The sequence below is a fragment of the Haemaphysalis longicornis genome, unplaced genomic scaffold, assembly GCF_048455015.1.
Source record: "Haemaphysalis longicornis isolate Haplotype H1 unplaced genomic scaffold, Haemaphysalis longicornis Haplotype H1 scaffold_4, whole genome shotgun sequence".
NCBI classification, from domain to species: domain Eukaryota; kingdom Metazoa; phylum Arthropoda; class Arachnida; order Ixodida; family Ixodidae; genus Haemaphysalis; species Haemaphysalis longicornis.
This window is the reverse complement of record NW_027526361.1, coordinates 74,647,178-74,667,571: the sequence shown is the minus strand read 5'-3', so window position 1 is coordinate 74,667,571 and position 20,394 is coordinate 74,647,178. Positions and strand designations below refer to the sequence as shown.

Genomic DNA, 20,394 nt, shown 5'->3' with positions numbered 1-20,394 from the left:
GCCCTCCACTACGGCGCGCCTCATCGCCTGCATTGCGTCGGCGCGTTAAAACCTCGTAATCAATCAAGCAGCGCCCACGGAAAGTCATCATCATCATTGCCCGATCCCGTCAGGAGAAGCGCACTTGGAGGGGCACTTGCGGCACAGTGTTCAATATATCTTACGTGGCCGTGATCGGGAGTTCGATACCCACGTACCACAGCACTGTACTTTTGCATGGGATTCCCAAGTATGTTATACTGTTGGATATAGACAATAATTTGAAATATTTGTGTTCTACTGTATGATCAAATTTTTGAACATTGTGGTTTGCAGGTGTGGAGAAAAAAACTATTTGAATGCAGTCGTAGCCCCCTTGTCCGAACGATTTCTGCCAGGGCATGAAAGGGAGCGACCAAACAATGTTTCTGGGAGATTTAAAAATGTAACAGTTGAGATTCGCTTTGGTTAATAGGTAGTGTAAACACGCCTACTTCATTGGTGTTAGCTTCAGTCAGCCACTTCTTTTTAAACTTGTGCGCACTTACTGGAGTAATGCTGGTCATCGTGCTGCTGTACTCCTGTTGCTGGTTCCAGGAGTCGAAACGGTAGGTTTGAACTGTGATGAGCCTAGGCAATCCATAGCGGGGAGGTATCAATGTATGCTTTGCGCTTTAATGGTTTGATGGAATGTTTTCTTTAACTTTTCTGTCTCGCCCACCTCCTAACCCCTTTCTCTGCCACAGCACGGGGCTGACCTGGAGTTGCGAGACAACAAGGACCGCACGGCACTGTTCCATGCTGCCGCCCTGGGCCAAGACAGCGTGGTGCAAGCTCTTGTCGACCTGGGTGCCAGCGTCCACTGTGTGTGAGGGAACCTCTTCTCGTTTCTGGGGGCCTGAGAAAGCACGCTCTGCTTTTTTGAAAAGCACTTGTGTAGCTTTCGGGCAGGTTTCTAAAAATCTTTGTTCGGCTCCAAATTCTTGTTCGGCGCTAACCTAAGTCACAAGTGTCCCGTCCCCTTGGCTGGGAAAGCTGCATTTCTGACTGGAGGTGGAATGCAGAAACTGCCCGAGAGAGCTGTGAGGTTTCAGGGGGTGTTCATATCTCCTAGGCGGTTGAAATTAGATGATCGGTGCAACAATCAGGGACAAGAAGAGAGCGGAGTGGGTCAGAGGGAACAAGCGCGTGTTAAGAACATATTAGTAGCCATTAAGAAGAAGAAATGGGCGTGGGCAGGGCATGTGTCGTGAAGGCAAGATAACCGTTGGTCATTAATTGTAACAGAGTGGATCCCTAGAGAAGCAAGTGTGGCAGGGGGCGACAGAAAGTTGGGTGGGCAGATGAGATCAAGAAGTTTGCAGGGATAAATTGGTCACAGTTAGCACAGGACTGGTATAAATGGATATCCACGGGAGAGGCCTTTGCCCTGCAGTGGGCGTCGGCAGGCTGATGATGATGATGTTGATGTACTGCAACACACATGGCAAGTCAAGTGTGTAGTCACAGTGCGTTAAACAACCAATTTGTATTTTATGCCAAACCAAGCATTATGCAACACCTGACAAGGAGAGAGAGAGAGAGAGAGAGAGAGAGAGAGAGAGAGAGAGAGAGAGAGAGAGAGAGAGAGAGAGAGAGAGAGAGAGAGAGAGAGAGAGAGAGAGAGAGATGAGTGAGGTCAATCAGGTCACTTCTAGGTAAGCCACTCTCTAGTGTATTCTTTTCTGATTTGGATGTATTGGGTGCATTTGGAAAGGTTGGTTATTGATAATTTTGCACAGTAAACGTGATGGTAAGGGTGTTGCTTTTCCATATCTGAGGTGGTGTAGCCTCGCTAGTGTTTGATGTGAGGCATCACTGAGAGCCTGGAATGAGTTTAAAGTGTGCTCTTACTCTTATAAAGTGGCATGCTTCTGGGCTGATCCAAACCCTTCAGTTCCGAATTTTGTACTCAAGACATGTGCCTATGTACAGTTACGAAAGTGCCGGTGTGTTGCGATTTTGGCCCACGTGAAAAATCCTCAGGTGGTCTATATTAGTCCAGAGCCTCCACTATGGTGCTCCTCATAGCCCAGGTTTAGCTTCAATGCGTTGAAGCTCCAGAATTTAAAGAAAATATTTGTCAAATTACCAAAGGGGCTGTCCTCCATCCTTGCCTATTTTATTAGGGTGTATCTTAATAAATGGAGTAGAATACAGTGATACAGTAGAACACCGATAATACGACTTGCAAGGGACCGCGAGAAAGCGTCGTATGACTGGGTTGTCGTACGACCGGGGTGCGGGTAAATGCCAGCCTAGTAAATGGTCTCACGCGACCGGTGGGCTAAGAACTCATTTAACTCTTTCGGGACCGCCGGAAAAAGTGATGAAAAAGGGAGGTCTCGGTAAAAAATTTTTATTACATGAAGCAAAGATACCACCCTGCTTTAGCATATACCAAAATGCAGCTAATTATATGTTCTTTGACATACAATACCGTGTTTTACTTCAACACTGACGATAGCACCATGAAAAAATCAGAAAGTAAGAACTTCGCAAAAAAACTACTGAAGAAGATAGAACAAAGCGTAAATCTAAGAATAATTAAAAAGAATAAAATTATTTCAGGATATACAAAATCTAACACAATGCTTTGTTTATTCATCACGAAAGTTTGATGCGGCTAGGTGTAACTGGTGTTTTGTTTTGTGTGTGATTTCTTTGGCACTAGGGCCATGGCTACGTCGTCGCCCAGGTACACGCCGGGCTCTCGCTCGGCGAAAACTTGATCCGTTTCTGCGCTGGTGGCAGGAGATCACCACAATAGGTAGTTAACACCCTAGCGAACAGATATAAACTAGCCAGAACATATTTCGAGCGCACATACCTACTCCAGAGCCAATTGAAACCGAAACCAACACCCACCTTTGAGCGCGATTCATGTTCCAGGCTGATCGACACCCGAATCCTCACTTGAGCTGAAATGCGATCTCTAAAGTCGCATTTCGACTCTTCACTGCCACTCTCATCGTCAAAATCCACAGTAGAAGGCGAAGATATGCGAGACGAGACGACGCGGATCTCTTATCGCGCTCGCGCGTGAGTATGTTTACATTCGGAACCACCGCCCGTCAGAATAAAATATCTGATGCGTTGCCGCCTGGCGATAAAAAAAGAAACTTCACAAAAGAGAAAACTATAGTTTTCAAACTATCTCCTAGATGTCGCTAGGTGTTCCATCGAGCGAAAATTTTTATTCTGCAGGCTCGCGAAACCATCGATCATATGTGACCGATGGCCTATAGGAGCGGTCCCGAAAGAGTTAAACTACTATATTTAGTGCGTTCTCGCGTGATTTGCGAACCTTTAGCTGAAATCCCCAAGCTAAAGAAAAAGATACGCCTATGTTATGCCCCTCCTCTCCACGGCGTCCAAGCTAACCCGCCAGCCAAGCACTGCGTACTACACGACACCCATGCCATCCAGCGCTATTTATAGCCCGCCGTTCCCGCGCCTTACGCGAGAGAGATGAGGCCGATGTAGTCGAGCGAATGGAGAGGGGGAAAAGTGATTGTGAGACTGCCAAGGCTAAGCGAAACGAACGATAGTGCAAGGTGGAGGTGAAAAAAAAAAACGGCTTTTCCGTACAGGGTAGAGACACCCTTTGAACAGTCCTGTGCCGTCGCTATTGGGTCAGTGCTATATACATAGCTGTTTTCGTTTCCCACAAGACTCAGAAACGCGAAATAGATCAGATTCAAAGTTGGCGGGTAAACCATGTTGCGGCGAAAATTACAGCGCGGTCTTGCAACAGCGAATTGCTGCGGCAGCCATCGAGTGACCCATAATGGCGGCGCCAACATATACGTGCCTCCACCCTTGCGGCGGATGCCTGTGAATCGAGGCACTCTAGCAAAGAAAGGAGCAGAGTGACAACGCGGCTTTGAAAGACACAGATAAGCAGAAAGCAGAGATATAGGGAGAGAGAGCTTTGTGAAAGGAAGAAACTTCGATCGAGCGGGCAGGGAAAGCGGGTGTTCGGTCATCGCCGTGGAGTTGCGTCGTATGTGTTTCGTTGGGCGGCTCGATGGGACCTTCAAATCCACGCTCTGCCTGCCACCTGAACTTCCGACTTCTCGCGGTAGGCACGTGGGCGAGATGCTGCGGCGTGGGGCCGTCGAAGTTTAACTCCTGCTCACGAGTACCCGCCTGTTTGCTTGCGTCTGTTCAGCAAGTGGTCTGGCCTGCATGCGGACCTTTGCACATCAAGCAGCATCAAATGGGGGTTCTGAATAAAGAAAGGTCGGGACGAGACGGCGAAGCGGTGTAAAATATGGGAAAATGCCAGTTTATCCGCGCCAGGGTTCATCGTATGAAGCGGACTGCATGCTCCCGAGCATCTGATCATTGGGGTTTTTAATGCATTGTTTCTGTGGGGAGTTCGCCGGGAGCGCATTGATCTGTCGTAAGAAGCGAGTTGTCGTAAGTCTGGGGGACGTATCAGCGGGGTTCCACTGTACCTCGTTACAAGACACACTCAAGGGACCCAGGAAACATGTCTCTTGTAACCAAGGCCTCTTGTATGCAATGTTGCCAACATGGCGAACATAGTTTCGCATAGCCAAAGAGGATGCAGTTGACTTGAAGGTAAAACAAGTTTGTTATAGCAAACTTGTGCTCCCTTAACACCCAACGAAATACACAGGCGGCGAAACAGCAGTCAACAAAGTGACGTGCGCAGACTGATGTCAGCGAATCGAATACTGTGGTGTCTGCCCTGTGGGTATTTCTTTCGGCGTGGGTGACCAAAGTTCAGCAGAGTATTGGTTTGAGCAAGTTGGTACATAGCGAAGTATCGAAGCGCAGCAGAAAGCGAGGGACAGAAACACAGAAGATGACACACAGAGCGCTGATCTACATACGTAGATCAAAGTAGGTTATTCTTGGCTGGTGACGTTTTTTCAAAACACTCTCCTTATCGAAAGAACCCGCCGCGGTGGCTCAGTGGCTAAGGCGTTGTGCTGCTGAGCACGAGGATGCGGGTTCGATTTCTGGACGTGGCGGCCGCTTTTCTGATGGAGGCAAAAAGAAAAAAATACCTGTGTGTCCGAGATTTTGGCGCATGTTAAAGATCCCCAGGTGGTCAAAACTAATCCGGAGCCCTCCACTACGGTGCGCCTCATCACCTGCGTTGCGTTGGCATGCTAAACCCTACAATCAATCAATCCCTATCGAAAGAGGTAACAAGGGTGGCATACAAAATAATCAATGAACACGTGCTTCGCTTGGCACACAGGTAACACAGCCCGGTGCGGCTGGGCGGTAAAAACAAAAACATAAACAAACAAACCCAAGGCATGGTTGGTTCGTTGCAATAGGAAAACCAAGTAAACTGTTTTCATTCAGATGCCTCTTATGGCCAAATGTCTCTTGTAGCAGTGACCCTTCTAACGAGGTTTTACTATAAACTGTAACTTTCAATTGCATGTGGACCCATAGGCGTGCGCACAGGGGGTAGGGGGGCAGGGGGGCGGCCGCCCCCCCTAGTCATCTGAAGGGGGGCGCAAAATTGGTCCATACGTTGCCAATGTAACACATTAAAGTAAAAATTTCTGCTCAGAAATATTTTGCATGTGTTGCAATTCCATCGCATTGAAATAAAATTTTATAACCATCCCTCTTTGCACTGCGTTTGGACCGCTAGGCCTTCAGTGGGAAGAGGTCGGGAGTTGCTGTAAGGGGAAGAATTGGGGGGGGGGGGGGGGGGGGCGCAGCGGTAAGACTTTGCCCCCGCCCCCTAATCAAGAACTCTGCGCACGCCTACAGTCAAACCCGGCTATAACGAACCCGGATAGAGCGAATTATGCTATATATCGAACAAAAATATTTCAGTTATGGAATCACATGGGAAAGATATTCCTTATAACGAAGTTCACATCGGATATATCGAACTCTGTGCGCCTAGAATGGCCGCCGAAATGCATGGTCTTGAAGCGGCGATTGAGATGAGATGTAGATAGGCCGCGACCACGAAGCAAGAGCCGCGACTGAGACATTGCGCCTCGCACGGAGCGACGTGATGCCCGACACTTTCCGTAACTATTTCCGACGCGCGGGACTCACGACGGAACGCGCCCAGTCAGCGAGTCCGGACCAAGCCAGCAGCATTGGTGAACTGTGGGAAGAGCTTGCCAATGTTCCCGATGATGTCGCAAGTGAAAGCCGTCCGACGCTTGTAATGAAGCGCTTTCGGCAGTCGATGTGCTCCGCCAATGCTTCTTCGATTTTGGAGGACGCGGACTCGAACTGGTGCAAACAATGTTTCGTGTAGAGAATGCTATGCTAGTTGAAGCCGCCAAAACGAAAGTGAAAACAAAAATCACCACTTTTTTTTTTTTTGCAAAGTAGGCAATTGGGGCAAAAAGTAGCTTTATTACTTGCAATAGATGGATTATTTTGGGTGTGGTAATGGCTACTTTACTGTGTTCGTTTCTGCATGCGGGGATGGTGGAGTTGGGTAGGGGGCAGGGCTCCCGCGGATTCCGAACTCGTAACAATCAGCTCGTTATAGGCGGGTTCGGCTATATCGAACTATATTGGATATATCGAACTAATCGAAGTGCATATTGCAGTTCGCTATAAACGGGTTTGACTGTATGTGTGGACCTCACTATAACGAACACCGGGTAGCAAAGTACAGTGCAGACCATGTATTGCATATGTTGCAGGAGCCACGGAAATCCACTCTGTAACTGTACCTCACTGCTATGTACAACCAAAACATATACAAACTAAGGCTACATACACGACCTACTTTTCAGACATTCTTTATGTAGCATTACTGAAATGCAGACCACTTCTAAACACAGACATGATGTAGGTATAAAGGTAGTTTCCTCTTTTCAAAAGTACTTCATGTCATGGTATGAGCCAGCATGCCGTAAAACCTTTCCATTCTCCGCCCTAATGTATGATGAATTGATCGTACTATAGCCGCTAGATTTTTTAAGTCCTGAGGCGGACTTTGGATGTTTTAGTTAGAACTAGCAGCATGCTTTTAAGTGTACCTTCAAGAGTCAGTGGTTCGTGCACGCATTGCTTATACCTTAGTCTGTTTATTTTTCCTTCTGTTTCTTTTTTCTTCGAGACGCAAAAAGCGCCATTAGGGAATCAGCACTGGGCCACCATGCTTGTTGCAACCGATTCAGTCCGGGAACGCAAAGAAGAAAAAAACCCCGCAGAAATGGGAGAATGGACGAAGCAAAGCGGGCGCCGCCGCAGGGCTGTCAACTAGGACCATCGGCGGGGTCCGCGGGCGCTACATACGGTTCTTGTTTCACCGGGAAATGTAGCCCCCTCTCCCCAGAAAGAAGGGACCGGGGAGGGGGGGGGGGCAGTTGGTTCGTTGAGAGCATGTAAGACGGAATGCTGTAACCTTCCGTGCTTCTACATATATACTACAGTGCTCACCTAAGGAGAAACTTAAAGGGGCCATGAAGACAAAATACAAGTTTGGTTCATTAGAAAGACAGCTCTGTCGTGATAACAATGACACCGATTTCATTGCAAACTTCGGAAAAATAAAGGAGATATTAAAGAAATTGCGTGGAGGAGTGGCCACTCGCTATCCAGTTTCCGGCAACTTTTTCATGATGTCACAGAATCTTGTTTGGGCGATTGACGGCGGCCGAACTGATCAATCGCCAGGACACATGACTGGACGATTGTAGTGGGCGACTAGTTCCGTTTGATCGAATCACTTGAATGCTAACCTGCAGTTAAGACACTGAAAATTATGTTTTTAGTGATGGCCCACATGACGTCACTCGTGCCGATAACACGTCACGTTGGCGCGAAATTTGAAAGTTCTTAACTAAGTATTTTTTGCATTTTTATCGGTTAAAAAACGTTTTTTGTAGCTGGAATGGAACTGAGTGAGATACTGAAGCCTAGCTCTTTCAAGTTAACCAAAGTTGTATTTTGTCTTCATGGACCCTTTAAGGGCAAGTGAAAAGGCACAACGAGATAAGACAAAGGTTTGATCAGCTTTCTTGGCCACTTCACATGACCATTACGATGTCCATACTTCCCTGGCCTTTCTGTTGTGCCATTGCACCAAACGTACTCACTTATAATCTCCTCTGAAATGTTTTCTCTGCATAAAAGTGCCCCCAGAGGGCCCCCACTTCTGTCTTTGAGATGACTATCGGGGCTGAAAGACACCACAAAACCACTGGATGTTGTTAGCACCGTATGAGCTGGTTTATGGGCGATATGCTTGACGAAATGACGCCCAATGGGCCTCTACTAATGCATACCGTTCAATAGTATTGTATTCCACACATTTGACCTGATATTCTACTTAATTGCACAAGGGATCTTGGCTATATTATAAAACAGATGGGTAAAGCATAATACTACTTTATTATAGCGGTGAAATTTTTATATATTCACAGAAGGCTATCGCGAAAATGGGAAAGACGCAAGAAATTGAAAAGTTTGCAGTAGTCTTTTCATGTTCCGAATTGGCATCTTGTTGCATACTAACCTTTCCTATTGCAGCTTCACTTGAATGATGGGTGAAACTTTTCAGTGCTGTCTCTAATGTCACATCATGCACTTTCAAGCAGGCACACATTTCCAGTGTAGCATGCAACGACCTGATAACAAATATTGATGTAACAACTGTACGAATGGGATATTTTTATTCTTTTTAGGGAACACTTCAATGGCCACAGCCCAATGAGCATTGCCACGGAAAACCATCACGACAAAGTTGCGGAGATCCTTCTGAACGCTGTGAGTGTGGGCCTCAGATCCTGTGAGAAGCAGCTAGCTCTCCTACAGAAAGGCTCTTTGGCTGATGCATTTTCTTTCTTTATTTTTTTTTTTTTTTCGTGCATGGTGCAGCTGGGTCTAAGATTTTCTGGCTATTTGCAATGGTGCTTTCAATGGTGGTTATGGCCACAGACTTTTTTCTTTTTTACATTCTTAATGGGGTAAGCCCATCGATTTCACCTGTCTTGCCGTCGTACCACAAGCGGTATTGAAAATGGAGGGTTTTTTTTTTTTTTTTTTACATTAATAGAGATTTACGTTGAATACCTTTTCGATGTGAAATGTAATGCATTCAGTAGCAGCTCTTATGTCTTTAATGACCTCTGCATTCGAGTTACACCAGCTCCATTACGGAAACTTTAATTAGAGGTGCACGAATATTAAAGAACACTGAAGTGAATTTGTCAAGCTCCCGTTTTTGCTTGCACTGCGTAGACTGGCTCAAATTAGCACACTTTTCATCGTTTATCCGGTTGACAAATCGGTAATTATTTTACAAAGCGCGAAAGAAGAAAAACTACCATGCGCGGTTTGCGGCGGCCGCACCAACTAAGGCTGTGACGTTGAGAGGAGGGGCGCCGTGATTGGACGATGCCCAAGGTTAGCAATCACACAAGTTTCGGTTTCGGTTTCGGTTCTGTAAAACATAACCAATGGCTTTGTTGGATGGGCATTCTCAATATCTCAGTAATCATCGTACCGCACTTCTGCCATGTTGTCGGCTGTAAAATGCACAAGATAAGCCTCCCAGGACGGCTTGTAGTCGTAGCATTCACTAGCCGAGACCTACGCAGTGCATGAACGCCCTCCGCGTACCCGCAGACGCCCAAATGTCATGCGCTTTTCCCCCATATTTGGAGCTTGCCTCCCTCATGCCTGTATCGTAAAAAGCGTGTTCGCACCAGGCCAAGGGTCTGTTCATTCTGGCCTGTGCCTACTGCCTGCAAGCAGTCGGTGCTTATGGCAACAGCACGCCAACGAGAACTCGCTAGCGCGCCAGTGCCAGCCTGCGCGCGTTGTGTGAACTAGTTCGTGTAGCCATGAACGTTGCGGCCCCAAAAAAGGTGAACTCAATATAGAAAACATCGGCGGAAAACAAAAAAGTTAACTTACAAAAAAAAAAAAACAAAAAAGCACGTACCCGCGGGGATTCGAACTCGTGACTCGCAAAACATTTCCGGTGAATTCCTAGCGCCCCAGACTGCTAGGCCACGGAGCGGGACGCGAATGCCTTGCTAATATAGGGTATATATTGTACAACCGGTTTACACTTTTATTTAGTTTTGGCATTTCAAGCCGCTTAGGTGACTATTTGTTGTACTGCGATCGTGCAGTAAGCGTCGCCCGAGTTTCCACAGTAGCTCACGTCTAGCAATTGCATTTCGTAGACGGAAAAGCGTTCGCAGATGCGTAGTCGTGCTGCTGACCGCTGTGCTTGTTCGCCCAGCGCAAAAAAGTGCTTCCCGCGCCCTAGTTTTACGCTGTACGGTAAAAATATCAGTTGATTTTATTTGCTTAGTACCTATATTGACTTCGCTGACTCTTCTCCCGCCTTCAAGAGGCCTTATATTTTCCTAATGGCGTACCAGTCAGCGAAGCGTCGCATGTGCAGTGCTTGTGTGAAGCGACCTTGACTTGGAGCTAGACACAGTGTACAAACAAACCAAGTAAAGAAAGGCACATTCTTCCATTCACAAACGTGTCCTGGCTTCGTTTCAACTAAGCGAACGAATTGCGACCAAGCAATTTTTTTAACCTCCTTGATTGCGACGACCCGCCGGCGGCCGGCGGACGAAACGCTGGGCCGACTGACTCTGTCGGCCGGGGAGCCGTGCAGTAGCGCAGCCGTGGCCCAGCTCATCCCCTCCTGACGTCACACGAAAACACCACAGAAAATGGGCGAGCGTAAAGAGAGGACAGCGTTTTCGAATTAGTTTTTCTACTAAATAAAATCGCGTAAACGCGCCTAGAGTGGTCGAAACATGGCCTGGGGACTCCGGACTACAATTTGCGCTAGTAATCCCGCAATGTTTACATATCACTTCAGTGTCCCTTTAAATTCAGCACAGTGAATTGGATGTGAATTGTTAGAACTGTCTGCGAATCTAATCTATTATATTCCGATTTATATATTTTTGCGTGTACAGAGCTCGTAAAACAAGCTGATAAAAGAAAGGGTAACTCAGGCAGTCAGGACCTAACACATTCCAGTATTCATGTACTGTCCTTTATAAGAAAACAGTACGAACATTAAAAATAGAAGACAAGATGGCAAAGCTGTAAGCAAAAATTTGGCATTTACTGCCACAGAGAAGTGGAAGTTGCTTAATATGCCATGAATATTGGAAGTACATATATAACTGGTTCCTTCGGTCATTTAGGAGAGGTTGGGCTGGTATGACCTGACTGCTGGATAACTACTTATTCTTCACAGATGGAAATATGTTGACAAGGAACTTCTTTTTGGCTTATAAATTTTACACGAGTAGCATATCAGCTGAAATACTCCAGGGTTAGCTAACACTAGTTATGTGCATGTCTTGCACAAGTTAAGCTTTTTTTTCACTACGTTGTGTGAAAAAGTCAACCCAAAGGGTCATGCCTTGCAGTGAAGCCTGAAAGTTTGCATGCCGTGTGGCAGAGCGATCTTTTATTGCTCTATTTTTCTAAAATTTTGAACACTTGAGAACTTCGAATACCTTGAATACTTCAAGTGGTAGCACAGCACTCTGAATTGAATCGACAAGCAAACATACAGCGCTGCATTCTTCTAACAGCGCTAACAGCGTTAACAGCTCGCAGGGGTGAGACAGCTGCGCATATTGCGCAGTTTTGATACAAATTTGTTTTCCTGCGCCAGGCTGCTCCAAAAGCTTGAAAATCGCAAAAATTGCGCCAAACTGCTCCAAAACAGTCTGAGAGCCAAGGATTTTAACGCTCCCGTCGGTCTCAGTTGGGAAAAATGCCTACTGACGGCATAATTTTTCAGTACCCCCAAGGGGATGCTGTTTGTAGAGGTTTGGTTGATTGATCATTCAATAAAACACCGCATGAAACTGCCTCAGAGATAGTTTCTTTTTTTTTTTTTTTTTCGAAAGTCGCGTCAGGTTGCACATGTTACATTCTGCGAGTTTTAAAGTTTCCCTATCAAAAACCATTCCAAAGTCCTGTAGAAAAAATGCTTATGTGTACTGAGGCGACAAACTACTTGTGCAAGTTGACGAAAAAACGGCAATTTTCGGAGCGCCTTATCTCCGGAACGACATCAGCGCTCAGCGGGCGCCGCCATCTTGGTGTGGTGAAGATGGAAAACATGGCCGCCGGGCGAAGCAGTTGCTCAACATAGAGTTTCTCAATTTGCTCAACGACATCAGCGCTCAGCGGGCGCCGCCATCTTGGTGTGGTGAAGATGGAAAACATGGCCGCCGGGCGAAGCAGTTGCTCAGGCTGAGTGCTCTTCGCCGATTTGTACCGTGGTTTTGGTTATGGGGGTGGCTGGGTTTACATTTAGTCGTTTGATCTGTTGCGGGAAGCTGCGCGACTCGAAAGACAGGAGTTCATCAAAAACAACGTGGTGCCGGCGAATTCGCCGTGTTTCGGCGTTGAGTGTGAGGCGCGGTGCGTGCTTGAAGTGAAATTTCGCACTCGTTGCGGTGTTATAAAACGCTGATTTATTGCTGCCTCTGACAGCAAGCTTGCGAGCGGCGGGAATGGGACGATAGACGCTGCAGAAGTGGCGGCGCAGGCTACATCGCCGCAAAATATTCAAGCAGTGTCTGAGGACGGGCTATTATTGCACGCTAGTAATAATGGTTCATCTATCTGAAGTGAAATTTGGAGCCAAGGGGGAGGTGGCTGAACATATCAACGTTACTCAAATTACGATCGTAGTGAACGTGTACCTTGGGGATTGAAATGGGGAGGGGGGGGGGGGGGGGGGTGCGACGACTGTCACCTCGCTTTGCGCAACTTTTGCCGTGGCTCTACACTTGTGCGTAAAGCCGGGTCTGGGATTGCAAAAACAGTAATTTAGGCATTCACATGATAATAAAAATGCCTTGGAGTTGCTTAGTTTTTTAATTCGATATTCTCAACGGCGCTCCACGCTATCTATGCATAGAGCCTAGAAATTTAAAAATGGTTTGTAAAAATGTCATACCAATTGTGATACTCTGATAGAAAACTTTATTGATAGCTGTTTCAGAGTTATGTACGTTCAAAACCAATTAAAAGGTGCACTTCCCTCCCTCCCCCACCCCCCTGATTTGCCAGAAATTCGTTTTTTTAGGCTCCTAAGGTGACATATAAATGTCGTTCTTCTGCTCCAAATCAAGGTTCTCCTGCTCCAAAATCGAGATTTTGCTGCTCCGAAAACTGCTCCCAAATCTGTCTATGCTGTCTCACCCCTGAGCTCGGCTTTCATTACTGATGAGGAGCTGAATGTTGAAATGAGCCGCAGATCTGGTAATATTCAAAAACCCACAGTTGTCCTGCCAGCAGTTTGTGTGGGGAGTATTTTGTCTTGTAGTAAATGCTAGCCATGTGCATCTAAAAAGGCAGCGAGTTGGTCAGAGCCAAACCCACATTACACATCAGGCCAGCATGCGACTGAGATGCAAAGTCCCATACGGGCAATATCTATGCGATACTGCTTTAGCATACATTCTTCATGCTAGTAAACAGGAAAAAAAAACTGTAGGTGTTTGCTGTGGAAATACATTTTTTGAAGCCCCCACTGTTTGATAGTAGTCAGTACTGCGTGGATCTCAGTGATATTGTGGTGTGCAGCAGTTTTGCAATTGCTTACAGCTCAGTGAATTTACCACAGCCAGGTAGGTCTGCGTGGGTCAGGTCCTCTTGAACAAGGAAATACCTGTTTCAGCTGCCCACCATTGTTGCATTTGCTGCAAAATCTGTTTTTAACCCGCACTTTCACCTGGAAAACGAAGGGGTGAGTTGTAGTTCTTAATTGACCAAGAAGTGCTGCCTGCTGTTGCGTATTCACCACCGAAATTGTACGATCATTCAGTGAGAAATGAGACAAAATATGTCAGGGGGTGTGGCTGCTATTGAACTACTGACATGCTGATCAAAGGATGCACAGTTTGAACAACTCAGCTGCTAGTACAGTTCAACCTGAATGTAGTGAAGTTGACAAAAGTTCGGAATTTTTTGTTACATTCAGGTTTTCGTTACATGTGTAGGTTTCGAGTTTAAGGCTGGTGGGAGTGAAGCAGAAACGAAGCCAAAATGCTAGAAATCAGTGAAGGTGAACCCACCCTGCAGGGATTTATTTCAGAGTGAAAAACTGCGTAAGTCGTTCCGCCTCCTGCTTTCGCACGAGCTTAGGCACATGCACGGTGCTCAAAGAAGTAAGATCACTTACCCCCATAGTAGAAACGTAACTTAAGTATCGCTTTTGCCTTTTGTCACTTTTGGGCGCCTTAACACGTTACAAGAACCAAACTTATGCTGAAAAGGTGCATTTTTACGAACTCGATGCTCTTTACCGCACTCAAGATTATTGAGAGGGTGCTAGCGGGGGCACTGTTCCAGGCAGCAACATTCTTCTGTCGCGCCAGCGGAGGTACCATTTAAAATCGGGCACTTTTTTTGAAAAGACAGCTTTTCGTTTTCTAGCAGCAGCACTCGTCACCGACGAAACGAATGTCTTGTTTAGGTGATTCCAGACGTTTTCATGGCTGCTGGCTCGTTGCGGTAGTGCTAGTATTCAGCAAATTAGTTGATTTCTCCAGCCGATGGTTGAGTACAAGTGCAAAAAACAATGACTGATCAGCTGGCTGGCTTCGTTACATCAAGCTTAACCGCCGTGACGTTTCGTTACATTGAAGTCCGAAACACATGGGCTTCAATGGGGGTGGCAATGGGGAATTGAAAAAATTCCCCCGCATTTCCCCGAGGGGGAGAATGTGAAAGTGCGAATGCACGGTTGTCGGCCCGCTTGCGGCGCTTGCGCTCGGCCCCCGCAGCCCACCGCCTCGCCGCCTTCTCTTCCATCTCTTCCATCGGGTTTGTAGTATCACGTGTACACCACGCAGTTATCAAGCCGCTATAACGCCGCTGAGTCGCCAACGCACGCCGCTGACGACGTAGTTTGAATGCGTTAAAGATATAAGGCGCGTCACTAACACTGATATCAGCGTCGTGTCAGTGGCTTAATCGGTAGAGCGTCGCGCTGCGGCCGCAAAGTCCTCGGATCGAAACCTGGCGCCGGATGCTGTTTCTTTTTTAAATATAGAGGAGCACTGCGGACGCCGCCGCCGCCGCCGGTGGATGGTTTGGGGTCGCTTATAAAGTGAATTCTCACTTAAAACTTTGTTAAATCCAAAAATTCTTTATATACAGGTTTGTTACATCCAGGTTTAACGGTACTGCATATTTTCTGCTCTTGCTCCCTAGCTGCAGTAAGAAGAGGAGCTGACAATTAGCGTGAGTTTGTAAGGGGAAGAAGCAAACATAAGTGGTGCGGTAATCGGACAACAGTGGCTGGGGTCATTCCCACGTGGTGGCTATCAACACGCCGCGTACTGGGATAAAGATGATGCACGGCGCAAGCTGGGATAGGGCATTGGGGACGGCATGGGACTGTGCTAGTTCGTGGCAGGACCTGCCGGGGATCGGACCTTGGGGAACAAAACTACCAGTGAAGGTGAAGTTTTTTCAGGAACCGCAGCCCGATACTGGGACCCGGTAACACTGTAGCAAGTGTGTATAGCCTTAGGTTGGCCCGTAGTGTGATGCAGCACAGTTATTTGAGGTTGGGAGAAAACAGCTAGACACCATTTTTTTTTCTTCACATTTATATAAAAGCCAAAAAAGATCAGCACCACGAGCCTCCTCCAATGCAGCGCCACCTAACATTTTCGAAATGAAGCAGTACAAAAATTATTGGAGACTCTGTCTGAATGGACAGTTCAACTAAAAAGCAAGAATAGGCACCCGGAGATGCCCTCATATGGAAACGAAACTGGCAGGCGAACAGCTGGCAGTGTGTAAGGCAGCAATTTTATCGTCGGAACAGATATCTGGCGACTGGGTGTTATCTTTTGACTTGCATTGGAAGTTCTTATCGCAGAAATCTGGTTAGGGTTGGGTGAAATCAGGCGCAGCTTGCTTTTTTTGAGGATCAGTCAAGGACGCTCAAGGTGCCATGGTAGGTAGGCTTGAAGTTGGGTAACTGCGTAGTAGCGCCAAATCTGAATTTCATGATGCAGAAACGAAACTGAAACTGTTTTAAACTGTTTGCGAATGGTCCTGTGGTAAGTAAATTAAACTACAACACAACTTAGAACAACGTGTGCAAAGGCAATAAAGCTACCTAAACTCATAAAGTAGCTTTTAAACAGGCACTGCTTGATATTTTCGGCCGATTTCGGGGATTATTACTGTCAGAGCGCAGACCTGACGATTGAAAATCATTTTCTGATTCACCATTCGTGCCCTAATAACAAAAAACAAATGCTGATGCGAAGTAATTTTGAGTGGCACGCATTCATCATTGGTAGCAGTGATGTGCGATGACCATGCTCCTTTTCCACACCCAGGTGATGAAAACGTGTGTCAAAATTCACGTTTTTGTTGCAAAAATGGAAACAAAACTGATTTTGCAAGGGCATTTTCTGAGCTAACTCCAAATAGCTTTACTTGTTCGAGCAACGCCTGGAACGCCATGAAAAGGGGCTCCCAAGGTATTGTTCAAATCGAACGATTTTGAATAGCCGCGGTAACGAAACAGTTAAGAAATAAAGTTCAGGACGGAGCAGCGTAAAATGTAGGAAAAACGCCAGCGTCCATTGTCTGAAGCGAACTGCATGCAGCAGAGCATTGTATAATCAGGGTTTTTAATGCATTGTTTTTATGGGGAGCTTGCCAGGACCGTGCTGATCCCTTCTTAGAACCGGGTCGTCGTAAAACCAGGGCACATATCATTGGGGTTCCACTGTACGTGGCCACAACCCACGACAGTGCTAACGCTGTGACGTCACTACCACCAGTGCACCAGTTTCAGATTGAGTTGAATTGTAATTTGAAAACTGTCTTAAAAGAAAATAAAAATCATGCTCAACTTAACAGACGAGGATGAAGACAAGATATGACAGATACAGGCGCCTGTATCTGTCATATCTTGTCTTCTTCATCCTCGTCTGTTTAGCACAGCACTATTTTTTTTCTTTAAGTATGAATGAACTCGCTGAGCAACAAGTTTTGTTGAAAACTGTAGGAGTTCAGTACATGTCAAGCCCTTTCATGAACACAGCAACAGCTTGGGTATTTCACCAACATCGCACTAATGTGATTAGTCTCTCACTGTAAAGTGGTATGCACAACAAATGCGAGAAGTCTGCGAACTAATTTCGTTCCCTTTTCACTTCTTCCTCAGGGTTCGAGATTCTCGCTGTCATCCGGAATGAACGGGAACAGTCTTCATCCTCCGGTGCCGAACATTTCTGCAACGTCCCCTTGTGGTGAGATAGAGCGAACATTCAAGCGAGTCTGCTGGGTTGCACTTGATCACGCATGGTTCCTGAGTGGCAGCGCCGAGACGAGGCGGTACATCTGAAGGAAGAAAACTGCAATCATTGGCATTTAGTGCGCTCACTATAAATAGCTCTGAAATACCAACTGCTCATGTGATAACCTTAGACAGATGTAATGGCGATAATGGCCCATGTCATACCATACTGCTCTTATATGTCAGCAATCTCAAGATTTAAAATTTGTGCATCTAAGCCCAAGGACACGCGTTCAATTACTGGCCACGGTGGCCACTTTTCTGATGGTGGTGAAAAGCCGCCTGTTTGTTCAAGATCTCGGCGTACGTTAAAGATCCCCAGGCAGTCAAAATTAATCTGGAGCCCTCCACTTCAGCACGCCTCATTGCCTGTGTAGCATCGGCACATTAAACCTCATAATCAATCAATCAAAATTTAAAACTCTGATGAATGCAGCGCGAGTTTTTTGCGGCATGCTCGACGATTTCCCCACCAGCCCTTGCGTTGGCACTTCAGCAAGCTTCGTGTTTTTCTTTTGTAGCACTTTCTGTATTATCAAGCTCGCATTCGAGAATACGTTCCATGAGAGCAGTGATTGAGCAGGTGTTTCAGGTGCCCGGCTTGGCCCCTCAAACGGTTTGCAAAATGTTCATGGGACATTGCTTTGTTACAATGTGTAGAGCAGGTTGCTGCACAATAAATATAGTAAACTCGCTGAATGTATTTAATTTACCTTAGAGCTTTCTCACCTTATATTTATACACCTGTCAGTGCGTACCATTTTAGGTATAGCTGTTGCTCCTAGGTAGCGTTTGCTTCCCTCACTTTAGCCCCTTTACGGAAAGAAAGCATTTGAGAGGATTCGTGTATCTTTCCTTTAACCCGAGGAATCTATTAGGTAAGTTTGCCTTAATTTGTGCGAAGTGGTACTGTGTAGGTCGCTGTCAACTGTTCTCTTCAGGGTTTGACTACTGTACCCTTGGAGCCCTGCATTTGCACCAGACTTTCATCACCACATTTACCATGTATCCATTCTGTTTGTTGTTTGAGCTCATGCCTTTTGCATGGCCGTAGCTGCAAGTGAGCTGGAAAAGCCAGGCATTAAAGCAGAGCAAACTTGCCTGCAGGAAGAGCCCGGAGATCGCCTGAAGTGGAGAGCCTGGTTCGTCGCTGTGCCAACCTGACCGTGAAAGGTACTCCACCACAACTCTGTAGGAATGTGCCACCCTCATGCTTCTTTTTTTTTTTTTTTTTGTCTGCTTCCTTTTGTCCCAATGTCATGTACTAATGGGCTCATTATGCCTTGGTGGTTGTGTTGTCCACACGGGCTCGTCGTGAACAGTCGTGAACAGCCAGGTCTTGTGTGCAAGTTTCGCGTCATCTATTATCAGCGCCAAAAAGCGGACCCGTCTCGCTTCGAATAAACTGAGCGAGGTGTTGTTCATGAACCACAATTTACATTTCATGTATTATAATTAGATTCTTTTGTCGTGTTTTCCAGAATCGTTTTTTTCTGGCATCACAGTACACTAACAGAGAGCGTGTTTGTGAGCTAATAAAGTTAACAAAGCATTTACATTTTTTTCGTTATATATCAACCGAGAGTGAACTTGAAAAACCTTTGTAATGACGGTGAAGCCAATTCTTTTCTGTACAAATGCACCAGATGCTGTGACAAAAGAAAGGTTTCCATAAAAACGAAAATTTCCCGCTCTTGAAGTAAGCAATAATTTAGATTATGGTTAACAGAGGTTAATGAACCGCTGAGCCGTTCAAATGAACCTGTTCACTGAAGTGAACCGACCCATTCTGAGCCGCTCACTAAAGTGAGCCATTTTGCCCATCTCTACGACGGACTACGCAAACGCTTGCACGGCAGCTTGCACCTTGTTGCCAGACAGCAATTTACATTCTGCCAATGACCGCTATATAAGACGAGGGGTGACTTTTGTGCGGATATTTTGGAAAAAAACTCGACCTATATATCGGTTCATACGGTATTCGAAGGTTGTGGTCATGATTGATCAAACTAACTCCACGCAGCGTAGGCACACTGTCGCTAGGAGCCAAAGCCGATCTTTGTGAGCCGCCCGATTGTACCATAAATGCTTTACGTGATCAGGAATGGCTGTTTTGTAATTGTAGTACCTTAGATTCCATGGCAACACAAAAGGGTGAGAAACTTTTCCTTTTGCTGCATTGTGTCCAGATTGAGCTATTTTCCAGATAAAGCATTCGCATATCTCGAGCTGAATTTCCACATTGTGCCGCCTGCTTATCCTGCTATCGACCAGCAGTGCATGATGGACAAAGTTATCCCTTCATATCGTTTGCCAGTGTAAAAAAAAAGTGTAAAAGAAAGTGTAAAAAAAAGTAAACAAAAATGTAAAAAAAAAGTAAACAAAAATGGCAGCATCTCCACTCCCTGGATGATGGCGAGGGTGCGGAGTACGGGGACTTGAAATGACATCCAAGTTGCGCCCCGAGTGACATCTGATTTGCGCCCCGACCGTCCTTCGATTTGAGCCGTGAGTTTCACCTTGATTATTTCCTAAATGAACCTGCAACTCACGGCTCAAATTGATGGTGGTGTGCGCGTGGATGGACGAGGACGGACATTGGGAGGTCCTAAGGTACCGTTGTATTTATACGATTGTAAGTCGACTCGAATGTAGGTCGACCCCCCAAAAATTACATCTCTCTATCTTAAAAAAAAAATATTGTGAGCGCAGAAAGTGTTTTGTTTTAACGCTGCTGTAAAGGAGTGCCGAGAGAGAAACTCTTCCGTCAACTACCAATACCCACCCTACAGCGGCTCTTCCATCAGTGATCGATGCTCCCCCAAGAGCCATACGCTCGTGGTGCACGTAGCAGATGTTAAAAAAGAGAAGCTTCTGTGTAAGCACGCGGAATAACCATGTGCTGTGGGTTGAGCAGGAAACTTTACTTCCAATCATGAGAACACATTCGCTGCGAGATCACAACAATCGAAGCTACTGGCAGCGGCCACTGCTGCGCGATATCAAAACAAACATGGCGGCTGGCAGAAGTGGCCGCTCACGATTTCCTTTTATTCGTGAGC

The 20,394-nt window shown here is 46.2% G+C and overlaps 1 protein-coding gene across 1 annotated transcript in view; it reads left to right on the top strand.

The window, feature by feature from the left end:
- LOC144178931 (uncharacterized) overlaps window positions 1-20,394 on the top strand; it is a 42,042-nt gene that overhangs the window by 7,415 nt on the left and 14,233 nt on the right. The window contains exons 3-6 of the mRNA XM_077707080.1: window positions 726-847; window positions 8,679-8,760; window positions 17,201-17,285; window positions 18,440-18,505. Of these exons, the coding sequence (XP_077563206.1) occupies window positions 726-847; window positions 8,679-8,760; window positions 17,201-17,285; window positions 18,440-18,505 (355 nt within the window). The remainder of the gene's footprint in view (window positions 1-725; window positions 848-8,678; window positions 8,761-17,200; window positions 17,286-18,439; window positions 18,506-20,394) is intronic.